Here is an 18,907-nt window from a genome sequence, read left to right as displayed (position 1 = left end):
ACTACTACTACTACTACTACTACTACTACTACTACTACTACTACTACTACTACTAATAGTAATAATAATAATGATAATAATAGACTAATAAAAATAATAATGTACACAAATTTTAATGCCTAGTGTTCAACAAATTGGTTAGAAATGTATGTGTTCATGTCAGCCGTTCATTACTGCACTCCATCGTCAGCGCGCTCGCTTACGCGAAAGATGGGCAACATGACAACACTGTTCCCCCTTCTCTCTAAGCTGTCAAGTCGGAAGTAATTTTGGTCAAGGTATAGAGTCCTGCATTTGGTTACCTATAGCGTCCAAGCAAGCAGCAACAGTGCAGGTATACATGGAGTACAGCTTGACGCCATCCAACGCTACTTAGTTCAGATCTGCTGTTCACTGAACACACGAAAACAAAACAAAGCCAGGCGGTTGAAAATAAGTGCTCCAATAGAAGAATTTGGTAGCGATCACGTCATTACGAAAGAAGAAAATTTAATATATTTTATCAGAAAGAAGGAAATTTTTTATCAGAAGTAATCTCACTAGAGGTTTTGATTTATCTAGAGCAGCCGCGGCGAAAATGCGACTCACGAGCACATTGTGGCTCGCAGTGCTTTTCTCTCGCTTTCTACCTACAACCCCCACCCTCTCACTCACTGGAGTCAAACTCCGTTCTATTTGTGTTTGTCTCGGACCTGCAAGCGGCATATCGTTGCAATATCTCCCTCGAAACCATGTACCTCTATAAAAAACGAAAGTTTCAAGTAGGATGGGAGGATGTATTCTTTTGCTTACAATATGATGAAAATATTAAATGTATGATTTATTCACAAGTATTACTAGGAAAACGGTTGTATAACATAAAACGGCATTATACTGCATGTTACTGATGAAACATTAAAAGGTTAAGTGTTGTTATTATTATTATTATTATTATTATTATTATTATTATTATTATTATTATTATCATCTCTGTACGTCGATTCTTTTACAGCAGATGTACGAATAATGCGGTTAGATTTTCAATTTAAATTCACAGATTAACAATGTGACGTTAAATGAAAGCTAGATGTAAGGACTTGACAGATATTGAACTTTTCAAATCTTTGGAAAAAAATAAATATTTGAAGCTTCGTTCTTTCGCTTGCTCTGTTGAAGCCATGTTCGCTGTAACTTACGTTTGTGAAAAATTATTTTCAACAATGAAAATAGTAAAAATCAAATTTAGATCACGACTGACAGACAAATACCTTCGTGATCAACTACGATTGGCAGTAAGTGACATCATTCCTGATTTTGAAACTCTGTCGCAGAGACATTCTGAAGACAGTTAATTTTAGGTTGTGATAATGTGTCCTATGTTTTCTTGTTCATTTCTTTCTTCGTTACACGTCCTAAACATTAACTTCCCCTTCGGTTGTCCGCCTCCCTCCATAGGTGCTATGCACGTTGCAGCTTACACAGTAGCTCGGCGCACCATGGCCTTTTCGCCACGGCTGATCTAGAGACAATCAAAACTCGAGTGGAATTTAATTGACTATTACACGATTAGAAGAAAGTGTAATTAATATTATAAAGATTAGAAGTAACGAAACACTCCAATACAATAAAATATTAATTGACTTATGAACATACTGAACTGTCTTCAAATGTATTATTCTACCATCTCTAAATTACAAATATTACCGCTAGATGGCAGTAGTGTGTTATGTTTAGCTGTTTTTTTTTGTTATCAGTTGTGCAAACTATGGAATCTTCATTGAACTCTGTGGACGTTTACTAGTCAAGAAGGCTTTGTTGATTCAGCTTCATTTGTATTAAAAAGTTGCATTCCACTTCAATTATTCGGATCCCAGTAATCAACGTCACTTAACAGATGATTTTTGAATAAATCTTGGTATTAAACATTCTCTGATACGTGACTATTCATAATATCATATAGCAGAAGCTGTAACATAACCTAAATAATATAAACAAGTGTTACAAATATTTTAATTAGGGATAATGAAATAAAGAAGAAAAGTTTTAATTAATGATGTTGAAATAAAAAATAAACATGAATAATTTTAAAAGGAACAATTGTTGAAAGTGCAATTTTCAAATTTGAATGTTTTAGTGGTTGGTGGTTCAGTTGATGTTATATTAGACGTGTGCGTAAAAGAAGTGGAACTCGTTGATGTTCATGGTGTATTCCTCAACTTATTCAGGATTTCCGAATGGTGCTCTTCATTTATTTGTAAATAGGACTTCAGGGAAGATGCATAGCTATAAACAGTGATTCTTATTAATTCTTGTTCTTGAATGTCAATCCGAGTCATAGTTGACAGCGCTGTGCATCGACTGGAGTGGTTTGTAATTTTCTGTTTTTTTTTTTTTTTTTTTTTTTTTTTGACGTCCAGACCAGCGCAGTTTGAAATGTTGGCAAACAAAGAAACAAATGCTAGGGTAGTAATAAAAATAAACAAATGCTAGGGACGCGATAAAATTGTGCGATAAGCAGCGATGATTGGTTGAAAGACGTCCTTTCGTACCGTTTTATTGGTCAAAAGTAGTGTGACGTAGTAAAGGTGTAATAGTAATTTGAAACACTTAAAATGTTTACAGTCATTGATTGTAATATGTAGAGACTCGTAAAGCACGCATTCATAATTTGTTTTATTTTAATTTTATGCTGAAATTTATTTTTTTTTTTCGTTTCTTAATTCCAAACTTTAATTGGATCTACAGTATCTAGATGCGTTTTACTTATTGTAAAAATCAAGGGTACATAAATTCCAGGTACGAGGTAGGCATGGCAACTAAAAAACATTATGTAGCGCCTGAATTGTTCGAATTCAAAATTTTTTTTAAGACTTCACTTTCTTTTATGTCACTACGACTAATACATAATGTTAACAAAAGTGGTTGTAGGGAGAAGTTCGAATGTGCTTTTTAAATTAAAACCGTTAGAATTGTTGCACATCTCAAGATATTTTCCTACATACAGTTGCTCCAGAGCGTCTCTGAAAGTGTGTGTTTGTGTTGCATAAATATTTAATACAGTTTAATATATTTCAGTAAATGTATCTTTATCTCAGCGCGAATGGTTTTCTAATTGCATGTTTGAACAAAATGTGGTGGCTCCTGAAAATAAAGGAGCTGGCTTCTTAATAGTTTTTTAGTTTTGTTTATCCTCAATATAAATTATCTTTTATTCCATATACGCCGCCTTTAAGGGGAGAGGATGGTATTTTTTAAAACTTTTTTCCTATTTGGTGTAAAATATTAATTTTTCGTATGTAGAGAGCTCATAGCTGTGGCGACTTAACCAAATAAAAATATTTTGAAAAAAAATTATTTGGGGGTCCAAATTTGAAAAAATATACCCAATGCAGGATTGTACTAAAACCGATATATCTAAACCATTTTTAAAGATAATTTCAAACAGTTTTTTGCATTGTATTTGCAAAAGCATGTTCTACAAACTATCTAACAGAATTTTGATATTAGTCCCTACGTTTGTAAAATAAACAATTAAAATTTAATAACAATTTTCTGATTTCCTTTCTTGCAAAGAAACGGACGTATTTTTTAAATGAAATCAATTAACAAAATTCTGTTATAGAGAAAAGTTTCCTAATAGTCTAAAGAATGTGTGTTCTAAATTTCATGCATGTATATTTAATAGTTCAGAAATTATTTCCATTTTTGTCTGGAATGTAGCAAAAAAAAAAATGAAGTTACTGGAAACCGATAAAAGTGGGCGTGTGATTTAAAAATCCATAGCGCAGGAAGTTTAAAAATGACGTCTCAACATCCGATAAGGGCACAAATACCCACAAAATGTTATGCAATGCATTCCACATATATCAAAGGGTATTTTAAAGAAGAAAAATTTTTTTTTTTTGAAAATTTAATTTACCGGAAACAACAATAAAATTGGGCGAATGATTTAAAAATCCATAACGCAGGTAGTTTAAAAATGGCGACTCAACATCTGATAAGGGCATAAATACCCACAAAATGTTATGCTATGCATTCCACACTTATCACAGAGTATTTTAAGGATTTTTTTAAAATTTATTCATTTTTCACCAAAAAATACCATCCTCTCCCCTTAAATAAGTACTTTATTTTTGTAGTTATTAAATCCAAGTGGAATTTTGTGCACGAATGCTCTTTTTGTTGTTCACCGACTTATACACACAGGTGCATGAATAAATAGACTGATGTAAGCACACAGTACCGGAGCGTGCGGGAAGATTGGTGCACTGCAGAGTGAACTGTTGACTCGCAGCTTGCTCTCCGTACCGAGCGAAGCTACTGTCTTCCTCCGACGAGTTTAGTGCTGGGAGCTGAGGTATTCTTGCCATCGGTGCGGGGGGGTTGCAGGTAGATTCTTTTGTTGCTACGGCCAAGCCGAGCCGAGCGGAGTGGGAAGTATTAATCGTCCAAAAATATGCAGTCTTCAGTTTGTAGTAGTGTGTGACTGTGTGCACGTGTTAGGTACTCTATATACGAGTGAAATGTTTTCAGTATGATTGTACTTCCTTCCAGGCTGCCGCTATCACTGTTCCCTCCCACTCCAGTACCGCGCTAGACTAGTCGGAACCGCATTCCTCTCAGCCCTAAACTCCTCAGAGGATGACAGTACTATGATCGATGTACACCTAATTTTTATTCAAAGTAACCAAACGCAGGACTCTAATGATGACTGAGTCTTTGCTTGTGACATGTTGGCGGTTTAATCCGTGTTCGTCACAGTTTTGCTTGACCAAGAAATAAAGAATGTTTTTTTTTTTCTTACATGAATTTTATACAGAAGTGAAGCATTAACTTTTAGAAAACACTAAATCCGATCAGAAGGAAACTCTTGAATAGGAAATTGACTGAAATTATAAGAAAAGAACTTATCTGAGTATCAGTGAACTTATTCCAACACGGAGAATTAACTGAAGGAATAAGAGATATGCTCTATCCAATTTTTTTTTTCATTTTAATTCCTGTATTATTCCTGTTACACCTCAACTTATTTTATGCTCGATCATGACGAAATGTAGTAATTATACACATGGTAGCAGCCTTTTAATGGACCTCATTAAAGTACACCTATTCATTAAAGTTCAGGTGTTCCACCAATGAGAAAACACCATTGCACCAATATGAAAGCGCAAATATCGATTATTCTCGGATATGCAATCGAAAGACAACTAGCGAAACGTCACGGAGGCTGGAAATCCAATACTGTCGCAGAAGGTTATGTTCTGTTACTATAATAATTAGCATTAATTGTAAATAATATCCAAATAAATTCAATTTGTCATTTCGTTTTTCATTGTCTAAATCAATTTCAAGGTTATATCAAGATTAATGTTAATTTTACTCTCTAGATTATATCATGGCCAATGACATTTGTTTCTAGGAAAAAATCAATACTTTCGCGTCTGCGCACATCTCACAATTTACGAGATATTGCACAAGGTCAGTTCCGCTCCCCAGTCAGATAAGAATAACATGAATACTTATGAATAATTTCAAGTTAGAAATATGGTCGAGCATAAAAAGTCGTATGAAACTACCCTATAATGGTAATTAAGACGCTCGTTTCATAAACATACTCGCGTCTTCATTACTACCATTATAGGCTCGTTGCATAATTTACTATTATAATCCACTCCGGTAGTCCATATCCCGGTGCTTTCGTAAGATATTTAATTTATGATTCGATTAATTTGTTTCTATTTCGTTTTTGAATTGTCCAAGTACAATATACTCGTATATTAAATTTGAAGCTGAAATTTTGTTGTAGGCTGTTAACCTGGTCTTCTGTTTTACTTGATCGGGTTTTAAAATAATTTTTAATAAGTCTACGATTTTAAGAAACTTTCTAATTTTGATTTCAATATTAACTGCATATAAATTAACAAAGCTACAGAAAATTATGTTAAAATATGACAAATTAATCAATTTATTTATTTACTTCTTTATATTTGATGTATTTATTTATTTTTGTATTTATTTATTTACGTATTTATTTACTTATTAATTTATATTTATTTATTCATATATTTATTCATTTATTAATAATTTATTAATTTACTTATTTATTTATTTATTTATTTATTTATTTATTTATTTATTTATTTATGTAAATGCGTGTTATTATTCGGTTGAGAAGCTCTTATCATCCAGTCTGCTGTCCAAAAATCTGAAAGTTAGAATTTATAAAACAGTTATATTACCGGTTCTTCTGTATGGTTGTGAAACTTGGACTCTCACTCTGAGAGAGGAACATAGGTTCAGGGTGTTTGAGAATAAGGTGCTAAGGAAAATATTTGGGGCTAAGCGGGATGAAGTTACAGGAGAATGGAGAAAGTTCCACAACACAGAACTGCACGCATTGTATTCTTCACCTGACATAATTAGGAACATTAAATCCAGACGTTTGAGATGGGCAGGGCATGTAGCACGTATGGGCGAATCCAGAAATGCATATAGAGTGTTAGTTGGGAGACCGGAGGGAAAAAGACCTTTAGGGAGGCCGAGACGTAGATGGGAGGAGAATACTAAATGGATTTGAGGGAGGTGGGGTATGATGATAGAGACTGGATTAATCTTGCACAGGATAGGGACCGCTGGCGGGCTTATGTGAGGGCGGCAATGAACCTTCGGGTTCCTTAAAAGCCATTAGTAAGTAAGTAAGTAAGTGTACTTTATTTATGTATTTATGTATTTATTTATTCATTTACTTATTTATTTACTTATTTATTTATTTATTTACTTACTTATTTATTTACTTAATTACTTATTTACTTATTGATTGATTGGTTTATTTATTTATTTATTTATTTTTATTTGTTTATTTATTTATTTGTCTGTCTGTCTGTCTTTCTATTTATTTATTTATTTATTTATTTAATCTGGTGAAGTTAAGGCAATCAGGCATTCTCTTCCACTCCATCAGAAATGCAAATACAATAATATAAATAAAGAAGAAGAATCACACTATAAACAAAGTAAAGTCACACAAATATATACACAGCTTGCAGTCACACAAACTTTGAGTGGTTAAGTATTTTAATTAATTTTATCCTAATTAATATATTATTAGAAAATATTTGAAAAATCTAAAGGTGTCAAAATAGAATGCTTATCGCTTACGTTCCTCTCCACTTTCTTGCAATATTTTCTCTATTATCCGTTTTATTTATTGTTAATTTATTCTTTTTTTAATTTCTTTATTTTGCATTACTTCGAATTTTTTTACTTGGCTATTTAACGACGCAATATCAACTATGAGGTTATTTAGCGTCGATGGGATTGGTGATAGCGAGATGAGGCCTAGGATTCGCCATAGATTACCTGACATTAATCTTACGGTTGAAGAAAACCTCTTCACTCCCCGTCTCACTCACCTGGCAGACCTGGTTCAGCGCCCCGCTGATGCCCGCGCAGCCTGTGTCGCCCAACACGAGATTCGAATTGATGTTCCCATCCGGACAGCGGCCCTCGCCTATCACTGGCAGGCCGAGCTTCTTGGGCAAGCAGTAGTCGGCGCTCAACGCCTGTCTCCTAACACGATGGAAGAATACTTCCTCTTCCTCTTCTGCATCTTCCTCTTCCTCGTCCGTATCCTCATAACGTAGTCGAACTGATTAAACATAACCGACATATTTAGTTTATATTTCAAACACATTTTCTATTTAAGGGGAGTGGGTAGTGATGTCTGTGCCGTTAAAAAGTTCTAATACAAAAGTTTAGTTCAATATTTCTAGGCTCCTAGTGTTCAGAATTGAATAAATGTTTCCAGGCTTATACAGTCAACCATTTTGAATTCAGTGGTATAAAAGACAACTAATTTGTTTCGTATCCAAATGCAAAAGAAAGGTCCTAATTGACAACCTGTTTTCCCACTACCGTACCTCATTCTTCAGGTGCACATTACTTGCTACAATCTTCACTCATATACTTTGTATTTTTTTAAGTTATCGAGTAATGTATATTGTAAATTCTAAAGCAAAATTTAGTTAAATATTTCACCCCTAGTGAAACAGAAAAAATGTTGAACTCTGTTTAACGTATTTTACAATTTTTTTCATTACATATATATTTCTTCTCGTGTTATGTATGTGATATTACTAAACCCGTAGGTCTACTATTTAAAACACAGGCTTCAGAAAACACTGTAAAAATTTCGTGTAAATCGATTCAGTAGTTTGGGAGAAAAATGCACTTAAGTTTGAAAAGTGTCAACTTATGGAAAACTGCATTAAAAAAAAAAGTAGGTATGAATTACATGCACCGCCAAATTTAAAGAGGTCATTTAAAATGCTTATATACAGAAATACTCCCCACTATATTTACTGTATATTATTTTCAAGAGTAGTTTTGTACTTTATTTTAAAGCACAAAATAAAAAATCGGATTTTTGACCCATAATCACTACGTGGTTCCCTTAATGCAAAACTGTAGCCTATTCATTGTACGTTAGTGATTTGATTTGTAACTAAAGGCCGTTTTCTTAGTCCCACAACATTGAAATGAGTGTAAGTGTGCACGGGGTATACAATACGGCATGTGAGCTTCAGTGCAGACTTTGTTCACAATCACAACAAATAACGCGCACTACAGGCCACCCTACAATAGGTTCCTTACTCCTAAACAACTACAGTATGCTTCAGTTTAGCAATGTTTATGATACTGTGCACTACTAGTTGAAATATGGTTGCCTAAAACAAGTGCACGAAAAAACACAAGTGGGTAGAGGAATTCAGAACACACAGCATGTCAAAGTGGCGACATACTTATGTTTAATTTATGTAAGACTGCCCTAAATAACGGTACTTACAACAGCACTCTAATTAAAAAACCGTATAAACCATTTTTGAGTCTGACGATCTATCTTCAACTAGTAATTCAGTAATAACACATCTATAGGCTACTAATAATAAATCTGTAGCCGAAATTTTTCTGGTAATTTTCGATTTTCCAAAAATAATTAGTCCTAACATATATAATCAACCACCCTGAAACCAAAAATCGCTTTTTTGAAATTTTTGTTCGTATGTCTGTCTGTCTGTCTGTATGTTTGTTACCTTTTCACGCGATAATGGCTGAACGGATTTCGATGAAAATTGGAATATAAATTAAGTTCGTCGTAACTTAGATTATAGGCTATATGGCATTCAAAATACATTATTTAAAAGGGGGATTATAAGGGGGCCTGAATTAAATAAATCGAAATATCTCGCTTATTATTGATTTTTATGAAAAATGTTACATAATACAAATTGCTTTACAAATCATTTCCGATAAGTTTTATTCTTTGAAAAATTTTGATAGGACTGATATTTAATGAGATAAATGAGTTTTAAAATTAAAATAACTGTCATCTAAGGCCGTGTAATGAATAAAAAACAAATGACTTCGTCTATAAGGGGCCTTGGACAGCAACAATCGAAAGCTATGAAAGATAGCCTACAGATAATGTTTCTGCGTTTCTATGAAGTAATATCAGAAGCTTAATTAACCGATTTGTATAATTAATTATTAATTCACCATTGGAAAGTGTAGTTTCTCTAGATGGACATAATGCTATAATGTTATCACAGTAACTCCTGAGTGAATCGAGGACAGGTAAGATTAAAATAGATTCTTATGCACAGAAAACTTGATAGGCTATTCTGTATATTCGTTTCCTGTATTTCCTAAACTAATTTTTATGACCAAATGAGTGGTCTCTGGATCAAAATGATCGCATTTTAATTTTTTAATTGAAATAAAATTAAGTAACATAATAAACGATCTATCCTTCTATCAAACACGAATGTTCCCTAGATCAAATGTCCTATTTTAATTATATAATTACTTTATATTTATTTCTAACGGGTGCAGCGGAGGGCACGGGTACGGCTAGTATCAAAATATAATTAATTATTTATTCCGTCTTATGGCTTAAGCGTTGATTACATATGAAAGAAAACACTGATGTGTTACATCTTATTTAGTCTTAATACTAACGTTTTCGCCCTTTTTAGGGCATCTTCAGGTACGAGATATAACAGATATCATCTAAAATCAATTACAAAAACTTTGCCTTACATTTGGAAATGACATAACTAGAGTAAAAATATGACATAGTGGCAATAATAATCCAAAACAACATTAAAAAGATCATGTCAAATATTAAAATAAATTAAAACGACGTAAGTTTGCTATGAAGTAATACTGAATACGTGATGTTGGCATACAAAGTAGATCTCAATACATTGGTGTCATAAATATATTGTGCTGTTGCCAGTAACTTGTTGAAAGTGAATAGAAAAGCATACAGGGAGTAGAAATCAATGAGCTGATCATAATAAAATCAATAAATTACTAGAAATATAAAGAAACTGATATTATTAAATGTAGAGTCGTAAAAGCAAATATGACTATTAATCGCTCCAATGAAATCAGTCACCGCTCTCATCATTGAGCTATGCCAAAATCCAATCCACAGCACCGGATCGAATATTAATTGTTACAATAACAGAAATATTATTCTGTAGGACCGAAAAATAATAATCTTTACGTAGATTGTTTCAGCAACAGTGAATATTACTGTGCATATTAATGTGGAATCTCGGCCACCAAGTCAGTCAACTGATGCGTTCCTTGTATAATGGCAGTTGACTTAATACAGGATGCGTCAGAAAGAACGGATGGATTTCACATGGCAAGAAAATTGTAAAGATTCATCAAATCAAACATTTATTGTTATCAACATATTCACCAATACATGCAGTTTATTTATGGAAAACAACATTATTCATATGATGTCCTTGGCTTTCAGTACAGGCATCGAGGCGTTTTCTGATGTTCGCCATCATTTTCACAGTCATAGCTGGTGCAATTGCCACGATTTCTTCACGAATCGCTGTCTTCAGTTCGTCCAGTGTATGTGATCGATGTTTACGAACTTACGCCTTCAAATGGTCCCAAAGAAAGAAGTCGCAGGGCGCGAGATCTTACCGTAGCCTCGGACAATCTCAGTGCAATAGAATTTCGTCCAGGTGATTTCTTCTTTAATGTTGAACCTGTGATACGAAATGAAGCCACCCACCGCAAAATTGTATTCCGAGTTGGAATCCTAGCGTGGCATCCGATGTCGAAATGAGTCCTGAGTGGCGATCACAGACTCTTCATTTTTCAAAAATGTCTCTACGATGAAAGCACGTTGTACACCAGACCAACACCATATTCTCAACTGAAACTGCATTCTATGGCTGATCCAACAGTCGTGGTCCCCCTCACTATATCTCTCTCCTCGTTGCGTATCGATAGTTTGAAATCCATCCGTTCTTTCTGACGCAGCCTTTATAAAAAATTTCAACGTACATGCCCAACTTGGAGCCAGGCCACGAAGGAAATAAACACTGGCGGAGAGGGGTTCTATCCGGTGCTGTGGATTGGACTTCGGCGTAGCTCAATGGTGAGGACGCTTTGTATGTAGAACCAAGGATCCGTGTTTGATCCCCGGCGCCGGAGTGAATTTTTCTCCTCTAATATTAATTAAATTATTCTTATTTTTAAGAAAATTTGTACTGGTGACCAAAATATCGGGTGACCAAAAAATCAGAGTGACCAAAACACCGGGTGACAAAATTTCAGTGACTAGATAGTACAATAAGGATCATTCCGCTTCCCGTGTTACAGTTGTACCAATATTTTAAGTTAAAATTTTACAGCACAGATTATTGAAATATAGGCTTAAACATTTCGTCAAGAGTGGTGTCTGTGAAATAATAACATTTTAAGTTAAAAGTTTACAGCAATAAGGAAAGTTTGTAGCAATGAACAATTCACCAGTTTCAGACATATTTGTCGTTACTTTATACTAATTATAAATGTAATAAATAAATTTAATATTGTTCCGTGAATGATGTAACAGGTTACAAATAAGGTATAAAACCTTTTTATACTACATATATCATTATAAAGGTTTTATACCTTATGTATAACATGTTATGTCAATGATGGAACGACATTAAATTTATTTATTGTATTTCAAAGACTTATCTAAACAAACTTCTTCAAAATGAACTGCAAAATTATAAATGTAGTGTTTTTATTTTTATCTTAATCGTACGAGAAAAACATCCTCAGTTCCTTACCTTCCCCGATGTCCCTGCGTTTTCTGCCACCAGTAACAGTGCCGTTGGCGTTGGTAGCAGCGGCGGCGGCGGTGGTGTTGTTGTTTGCAGTGGTGTTGGTAGCATTTGCGTTGCTTTCCCGACCCCAACTCACCACCGTCGCAACTTGGCCCAAATATCTGGCATCTGGAACGTAATTAAGTACGAGGCCTATGTATGTATGTATGTTTTTTTTTTATATTAGTTGAACGGCATGTCCCATTACAATAAGGTAATACTACATGCCTTGCTGCCTGTATGTTTACAATATAACACATTATGTCTCGTTTCTGTCACTCTCTAGGCGTATGTAGATCTGTTATTCTGCTGTGAAAATTTGAGTCTTTCATTATATCTATTGCCTACTCTTATCTATCCTAGATTAAATTATCCTAAGTTTACTCGTCTAAATTTATAACATTGACATAATTTATGAATGTATGCACATGTTCTTGCATTATTTTAAGCTTTGTGAAAGTCCACTTGCCAGTTTTCCTTAACATTTCCCGCTGGAACGCTAGTCTTTCTTTGTCCAATTTCGGGCACTCGAAAAGTAGGTGGTCGACGGTCTGTTCCTCTGCTCCACACGCACACGACGGGTTGTCCCTCAGCTTGAATCTATATAAGTAAGCACCGGTTTTTCCATGTCCAGTTAGAAAAGTTGTGACCTTTCCATTCAGTGGAATATTAACGCGTAACCTCTCTTTTACACTGGGGAAAAACGATTTTGTCACTGCACCATTTATCGTGTTTTGCCACTCACTTTCCCACTTAACCACACTTTCTTCTTGAAGTTCCCGCATGATGTCGCTGACTGGTATCCTGTCGAAGCTCACTGGTAACTCGTTGTTGCTTGCTGCCTGCTTTGCCAAGTGGTCGGCCAGCTCGTTCCCCGCAAGTCCAACGTGTGCCTTGACCCATGCGAAGTGAATAGTCCAGTTTAATGTTTCCAGCTTTCTTATCTGTTTTCTAATTTGTTCTATCAAGTGGTGATGGTTATCGAAATTTCGTAACGAATCGAGTGTGATTCTGCTGTCGGTATGAATGGCTGCTGATTTTCGAACATCTTGCAGTTGCTGGAGTAATTCTAGCTGTTCTAGGGCTTTGAGAATGGCGTACTGTTCCGCTTGGTTGTTCGAGCACCGCCTGTGGAGTTTATATTGCAGCTCATGGACTAATTCTTGATCAATGAATATGGCGACACCTGAGCCAACTCCCGAGTGTCCCTTGCTGCCATCGGTGTAGATGTCTACTTTGTAAGTTTGATGACTTGATTTTTCTTTAATCAGGATTTTATCTGCTGGATGCTGCCATGTTGTGTAATGCTCTACTGTGTCAATTTTAATTCCCTCGTGGATCCTTTTCGTTCTTTCATATGCTGTCGCCAGCTTCTGAATTTCTATACCTATGGGTGTGTTTTTTGTTAGGATGCATAGTGCTTCGGATGACGTAGTTCGAAAGGCCTTTGCTATTTTTATATTTATGAGTCTCTGGACTCTTTGTAGTTTCAGTTTGTTGTGTCTTCTGTTGATGGCTTCAACCCACACTGGTGCCCCATATGTCAAAATCGGCAGTATGGCTCCTTTGTATATTATTCTCATAACATCACTATTTAGGCCCCAGTTTATTTTAGCAGATTTTGATAGCGCGTGAATAAGGTTAATGCATTTTTGGCTGACGTATTCTACATGCTGTGTGAGGTTAAATTTTTTGTCAAAAATTATGCCCAAGTACTTTAAGCTTTCTGTCTGCTGTAACTGTTTATTGTTGAGGTATATCTTGAGATCTCGTTCAATCACTGGTCTTCTTTTTGATATAACTAGCAGTTTTGATTTCTGCTCATTGAAGGTGATTTTGTTTTCTCGAGCCCAGCTTGATACTTTCTGGAGTTCGATATTGGCGTAATTTTCTAGTTCTAGAGCGCAGCTTCCTTTAACAACCAACATTACATCGTCCGCAAACGCAATAACCTTTGTGTTCTTATTATATTTCAGATTCAGAAATGAATTATACTGTATGTTCCAGAAGCCCGGTCCGCTGCAGGAACCTTGTGGACATCCTTTGCTGATAGTTCTGTTTATGGATAGATAGCTTGCTGAGATTGTAGCGCTCCTTTCACTGAAGTAGCTTCTGGAGAGATCGTAGAGATTCCTTGGGCATTTGAAGTCTCTTAATGAAGTTAGGATGCTGGGCCACCATGCGGCGTCAAATGCTCCTTTGACATCAAGGCTGATAAGGACAGCCATCTGACCTTGGGTTAGGGTTTCTAGGATTAATTCTTTCAGGTACATCGCGGCATTGACAGTGCTGGTTTGTGGTGTGAATCCAAATTGATTTTTATTCATAAGATTATTCTTATGTATGCGATGCATTATCCGTTGTATTAGAAGCTTCTCTAACACCTTGGCTGCTACGTTGAGTAGGCTGATAGGCCTATATTTACTTACATCGTCACAGTTTTCTTTGCCCGGTTTAATTATCGGTACAATTGTTGCATGTTTCCATCCACTGGGGAAACAGCTTCTCTTTAGACACCCGTTATATATAGCTGTGGTGAATCTCGGCACTAGTCTGAACACTAGTCGAAGGATCTCTGCCGTGATTCCATTATCACCTGGAGCTTTGTTTGTGTCCATATTTTTTATTACTGATTCTACTTCTTCTCTTGTAAATGGAGTGTCATCCTGTGTATCTAGTTCTTTCGTTACTTCATGTCTGATTTGTCTGTGGTATTCATTGTCCTCTTTTTCTTCATCAACCGGCGCAAATGATTCCATCATAAAGTTCAGAGTCTCAGCCAAGTCTCTGGTGTACTGACCATCGGGTTTCCTTATGGTCGATAGGGTGCAGTTTTGTGGCATCTTCCCAGATGCAAGCCTGTAGACTGCGTTCCAAGGATTGGCTGACGTGGTAACGTTGCAATATTGTCTCCAGGACTCATACTTGGCTCTTTTAATTGATGATTCATATCTTCTCTTTTCTTGGATGTACTGTTGCTTCCGCAGTTCCCTCTCGTTTTCATTGCTTTTAGCTTTCTGATATCTCCTTCTCATAGCTGTGGTCTTCTTCCTCATGATCGTTAACTTCTGTGACCACCATGGAACTGGTTTGTGGTCCTTTACTTTAGTTGAAGGTTTGCAGATCCTAAAAGATTTGTTGCATGCTGCAGTTATAGCTCCTTCAAATTTTTCTACCAGTATTTCAATATCCGTTTCGACAGATGCCATGTCTCGGAGAATTTCATCCAGATTTCTCATCTCGTTGCTTGCATTCTGTACTCCAAATATGTATGTATGTATGTATGTATGTATGTATGTATGTATGTATGTATGTATGTATGTATGTATGTATGTATGTATGTATGTATGTATGTATGTATGTATGTATGTATGTATGTATTTATTTATTTATTTTAATAGGTTATTTTACGACGCTTTATCAACATCTTAGGTTATTTACAGTGGCGGCTCGTGGGTATTGAATGAAGGGGGGCTGCATACAAAAATAAACCAAGCAACTTACTTTATTTAAAGATTAGTTCCATGCGCCTTATCTTGTAAGTTATATTTAAATGAGACAGGCTCATGTCAGTAGATTTACTGGCATTTAAAAGAATCCTGCGGACAAAATTCCGGCACACTGGCGACACTAATATAACCCCTGCTGTTGCGAATGTCGTTAAATAAACCATAATTTAAATTTTATATGCAGATTTGAACCTTAGAAATATCTAACTGGCGATGTTGTAGTTGGTTGTATAATATACATACATGATACATCAATAAATGAAAAAAATAACTGAGCCAGAAATTGAATTCAGGATCTTCAAGAGTACGCACCAGGGCGCTTGCCTCATTTATTGTGATGTTAGATGTTTCAGATTCCATTATGGTTTGAAAACATTCTAGCAATGGGTCCTTCTTCTCATGAACAACATTTACTGTTCTTATTTTAAATCCATCTTGTTGCCCCAGCTGATGGAATTGTCTTTGAAACACATTAATCTAATACAGATCGAGAGAAGAAAGCAGGGATACTGGATAAATTAGCAAAAAATATGCGAGCCTTTGCATTTTGTTTAGCGGCTCTTTCCATTATGAGATTCAACTGATGGGCCCTTAATTTCACATTTCTCCTGAATTGTTAAGGTACTGAACTGAATAGATTGTAAATATTGTACAGAATTAAACATTGTTGCACTTGTTATACTCACAACATTAAAGGAAATGTATTTAAAACTGCGCGCTACTGACAAACTGCTGCAAATTTTTCAGCGCCTGGAATCTCTGGATTCATGGCAAGGGGCTAGCATGGGGAGGGGTAAAACTAACGTGCAAACCTTCCGAGACGAGACTGGCAGCTCCAGGGGGGGGGGAAGTTTCTTCACCCTGTAGTCCTTGTCTCTGGTTTCGCTCCGGCAGCACCAGGGGAGGAAGTGGCTTCACCCTATAGTCCTTGTCTCTGGTTTCGCTCTGGCAGCACCAGGGGAGGAAGTGACTTCACTAACGATTGCGTGCGTGTCATTGAGAGCGAAATTTTTTTTTTTTAAATTCGAGCCGCTAAATAGAGACTGTATAATAAATGTATTTCACAACATAAAACGAGACAAGAGCCACAAATGTATGGGGGTTCTGCAGCTCCGCAGCCCCTCTTCGAAAGCCGCCCCTGGTTATTTAGCGTCTGGATGAGATGAAGGTGATAACGCTGGTGAAATGAACCAGGGATCCAGCACCGAAAGTTACCCAGCATTTGCTCATATTCGGTTGAGGGAAAACCCCGGAAACAACCTCAACCAGATAACTTGCCCCGCGAGTTGGTATAGCGCTGGCCTTTTATGCCCAAGGTTGCGGGTTCGATCCCGGGCCAGGCCGATGGCATTTAAGTGTGCTTAAATGCGATAGGCTCATGTCAGTAGATTTACTGGCATGTAAAAGAACTCCTGCGGGACAAAATTCTGGCACATCCGGCGACGCTGATATAACCTCCGCAGCTGCGAGCGTCGTTAAATAAAACATAACATAACTTGCCCCGACCGGGAATCGAACCTGGGCCACCTGGTTTCACGGCCAGATGCGCTAACCGTTACTCCACAGGTGTGGACTGTATGTATGTATGTATGTAATTTATATACATATTTTGTTCCAAATAACCTCAGGAATCACCTCCACAAACCAGGTGGGAAACTTTGTGAATCACCCTGTGTATTCAAGGAGTAAAATATGTATGTATGTATGTATGTATGTATGTATGTATGTGCGAATCTGGATTCAAATCATGGTTGGAACAAGTTGCCCGGTTGAAGTTTTTCCAGGATTTTCCCTCAATTTATTAAGAGAAAATACTGGGTAGCTTTCATTTCGCTACCATTATTACCTTCACTTCATTCAGACGCTAGATAATCATCCAAGTTGATAAAATGTATTTTATTTTTTTATTTTATTGGATTGTTTTACGACGCTGTATCAACATCTAGGTTATTTAGCGTCTGAATGAAATGAAGGTGATAATGCCGGTGTAATGAGTCCGGGGTCCAGCACCGAAAGTTACCCAGAATTTGCTCGTATTGGGTTGAGGGAAAACCCCGAAAAAAACCTCAACCAGGTAACTTGACGCGATCGGGATTCGAACCCGGGCCACCTGGTTTCGCGGCCAGACGCGCTGACCGTTACTCCACAGGTGTGGACTTGATAAAATGTTGTACAATCAATTACAAATTACACTGCTCCTCCGATTTAGTAGAATGGGTTTCAGTCTAAAGAAAGCAGCAAAACAGTACAACGTTGTCTGTTGTTGTGACGAAAATCCAAGCCCCGGCATATCGGTAAGGTATCATGTCAGAAACACGTGCACGTCTGAGTGTTTCTGACAAAGTTAATGGTATTCAGCTCCTTGAAAACGACGCAAACATTAACGATCTTACTAATAAAAACTCTATATAACTCTATATAACTGTCTTTTACTTATACAATGAATAGCTCGTTTATACGCCGTGTGTAAATTCCTTACTAATAATCACTACATACGTTGTGTATAACAGTATAACTATTATACAGCTACGTCATAGTTTCGTCATTACTTCGTTACGAAAGGTAATAGAATATCTGAGGTTCTCTATTGCATACGGTAGAGCGCTCTAGTGTGGCGTGTGAAGTATCGATAGTACAACTGGCTCTGATCGATTACTGCACTATATTTTGGTCAAAGAGTACCAGCTACAGCAATATTATTATAATTATTCTGTGCTCTTTGGTCTGTTCTTCTGTGGTTACAAGGCAACCATCATCATAAAATGACAGTCTATACGAACAGCTGTTAGAGGAGAGGCCATTTTTTCTCTATATACAACGCTTAAACAAGGGGTTTCATGTATATAACTACTGCAAAGCAATTCCCATTGTATAGTTACAGACTGTTTATACATCCATTGTATATGCATGGTTTATTGGTAACGTTTTCTATCTCAACTCTGCATAAGTCTCGTATAAAAACTATACACGGTTTATTAGTAAGATTGTAAGGGTATTGCTGGAGAGTTTAAAGTAATATTTATTTATTTTGTTTACTTATTTATTTATTTTATATTATTTAACAATCTGAATCATATTAGTTTCAAATTTTACACAGAATAAAAAAATGCACACAGATTTTACTATATAATTATATATATATATATATATATATATATATATATATATATATATATATATATATATATATATATATTCAGAACGGCCCCGAGGTTCACTCAGCCTCCTATA

The 18,907-nt window shown here is 36.0% G+C and overlaps 1 protein-coding gene across 1 annotated transcript in view; it reads right to left on the bottom strand.

Annotated features, from left to right (window-relative positions):
* LOC138714693 (chymotrypsin A-like) overlaps positions 1–18,907 on the bottom strand; it is a 50,685-nt gene that overhangs the window by 9,318 nt on the left and 22,460 nt on the right. Inside the window, exons 5-6 of the mRNA XM_069846756.1 lie at positions 12,132–12,296; positions 7,392–7,627 (exon numbers count right to left, since the gene is read on the bottom strand). Of these exons, the coding sequence (XP_069702857.1) occupies positions 7,392–7,627; positions 12,132–12,296 (401 nt within the window). The remainder of the gene's footprint in view (positions 1–7,391; positions 7,628–12,131; positions 12,297–18,907) is intronic.

The sequence above is a fragment of the Periplaneta americana genome, chromosome 15 (genome assembly GCF_040183065.1).
Source record: "Periplaneta americana isolate PAMFEO1 chromosome 15, P.americana_PAMFEO1_priV1, whole genome shotgun sequence".
Classification (NCBI taxonomy): domain Eukaryota; kingdom Metazoa; phylum Arthropoda; class Insecta; order Blattodea; family Blattidae; genus Periplaneta; species Periplaneta americana.
This window is presented reverse-complemented; position numbering and strand designations above follow the sequence as displayed.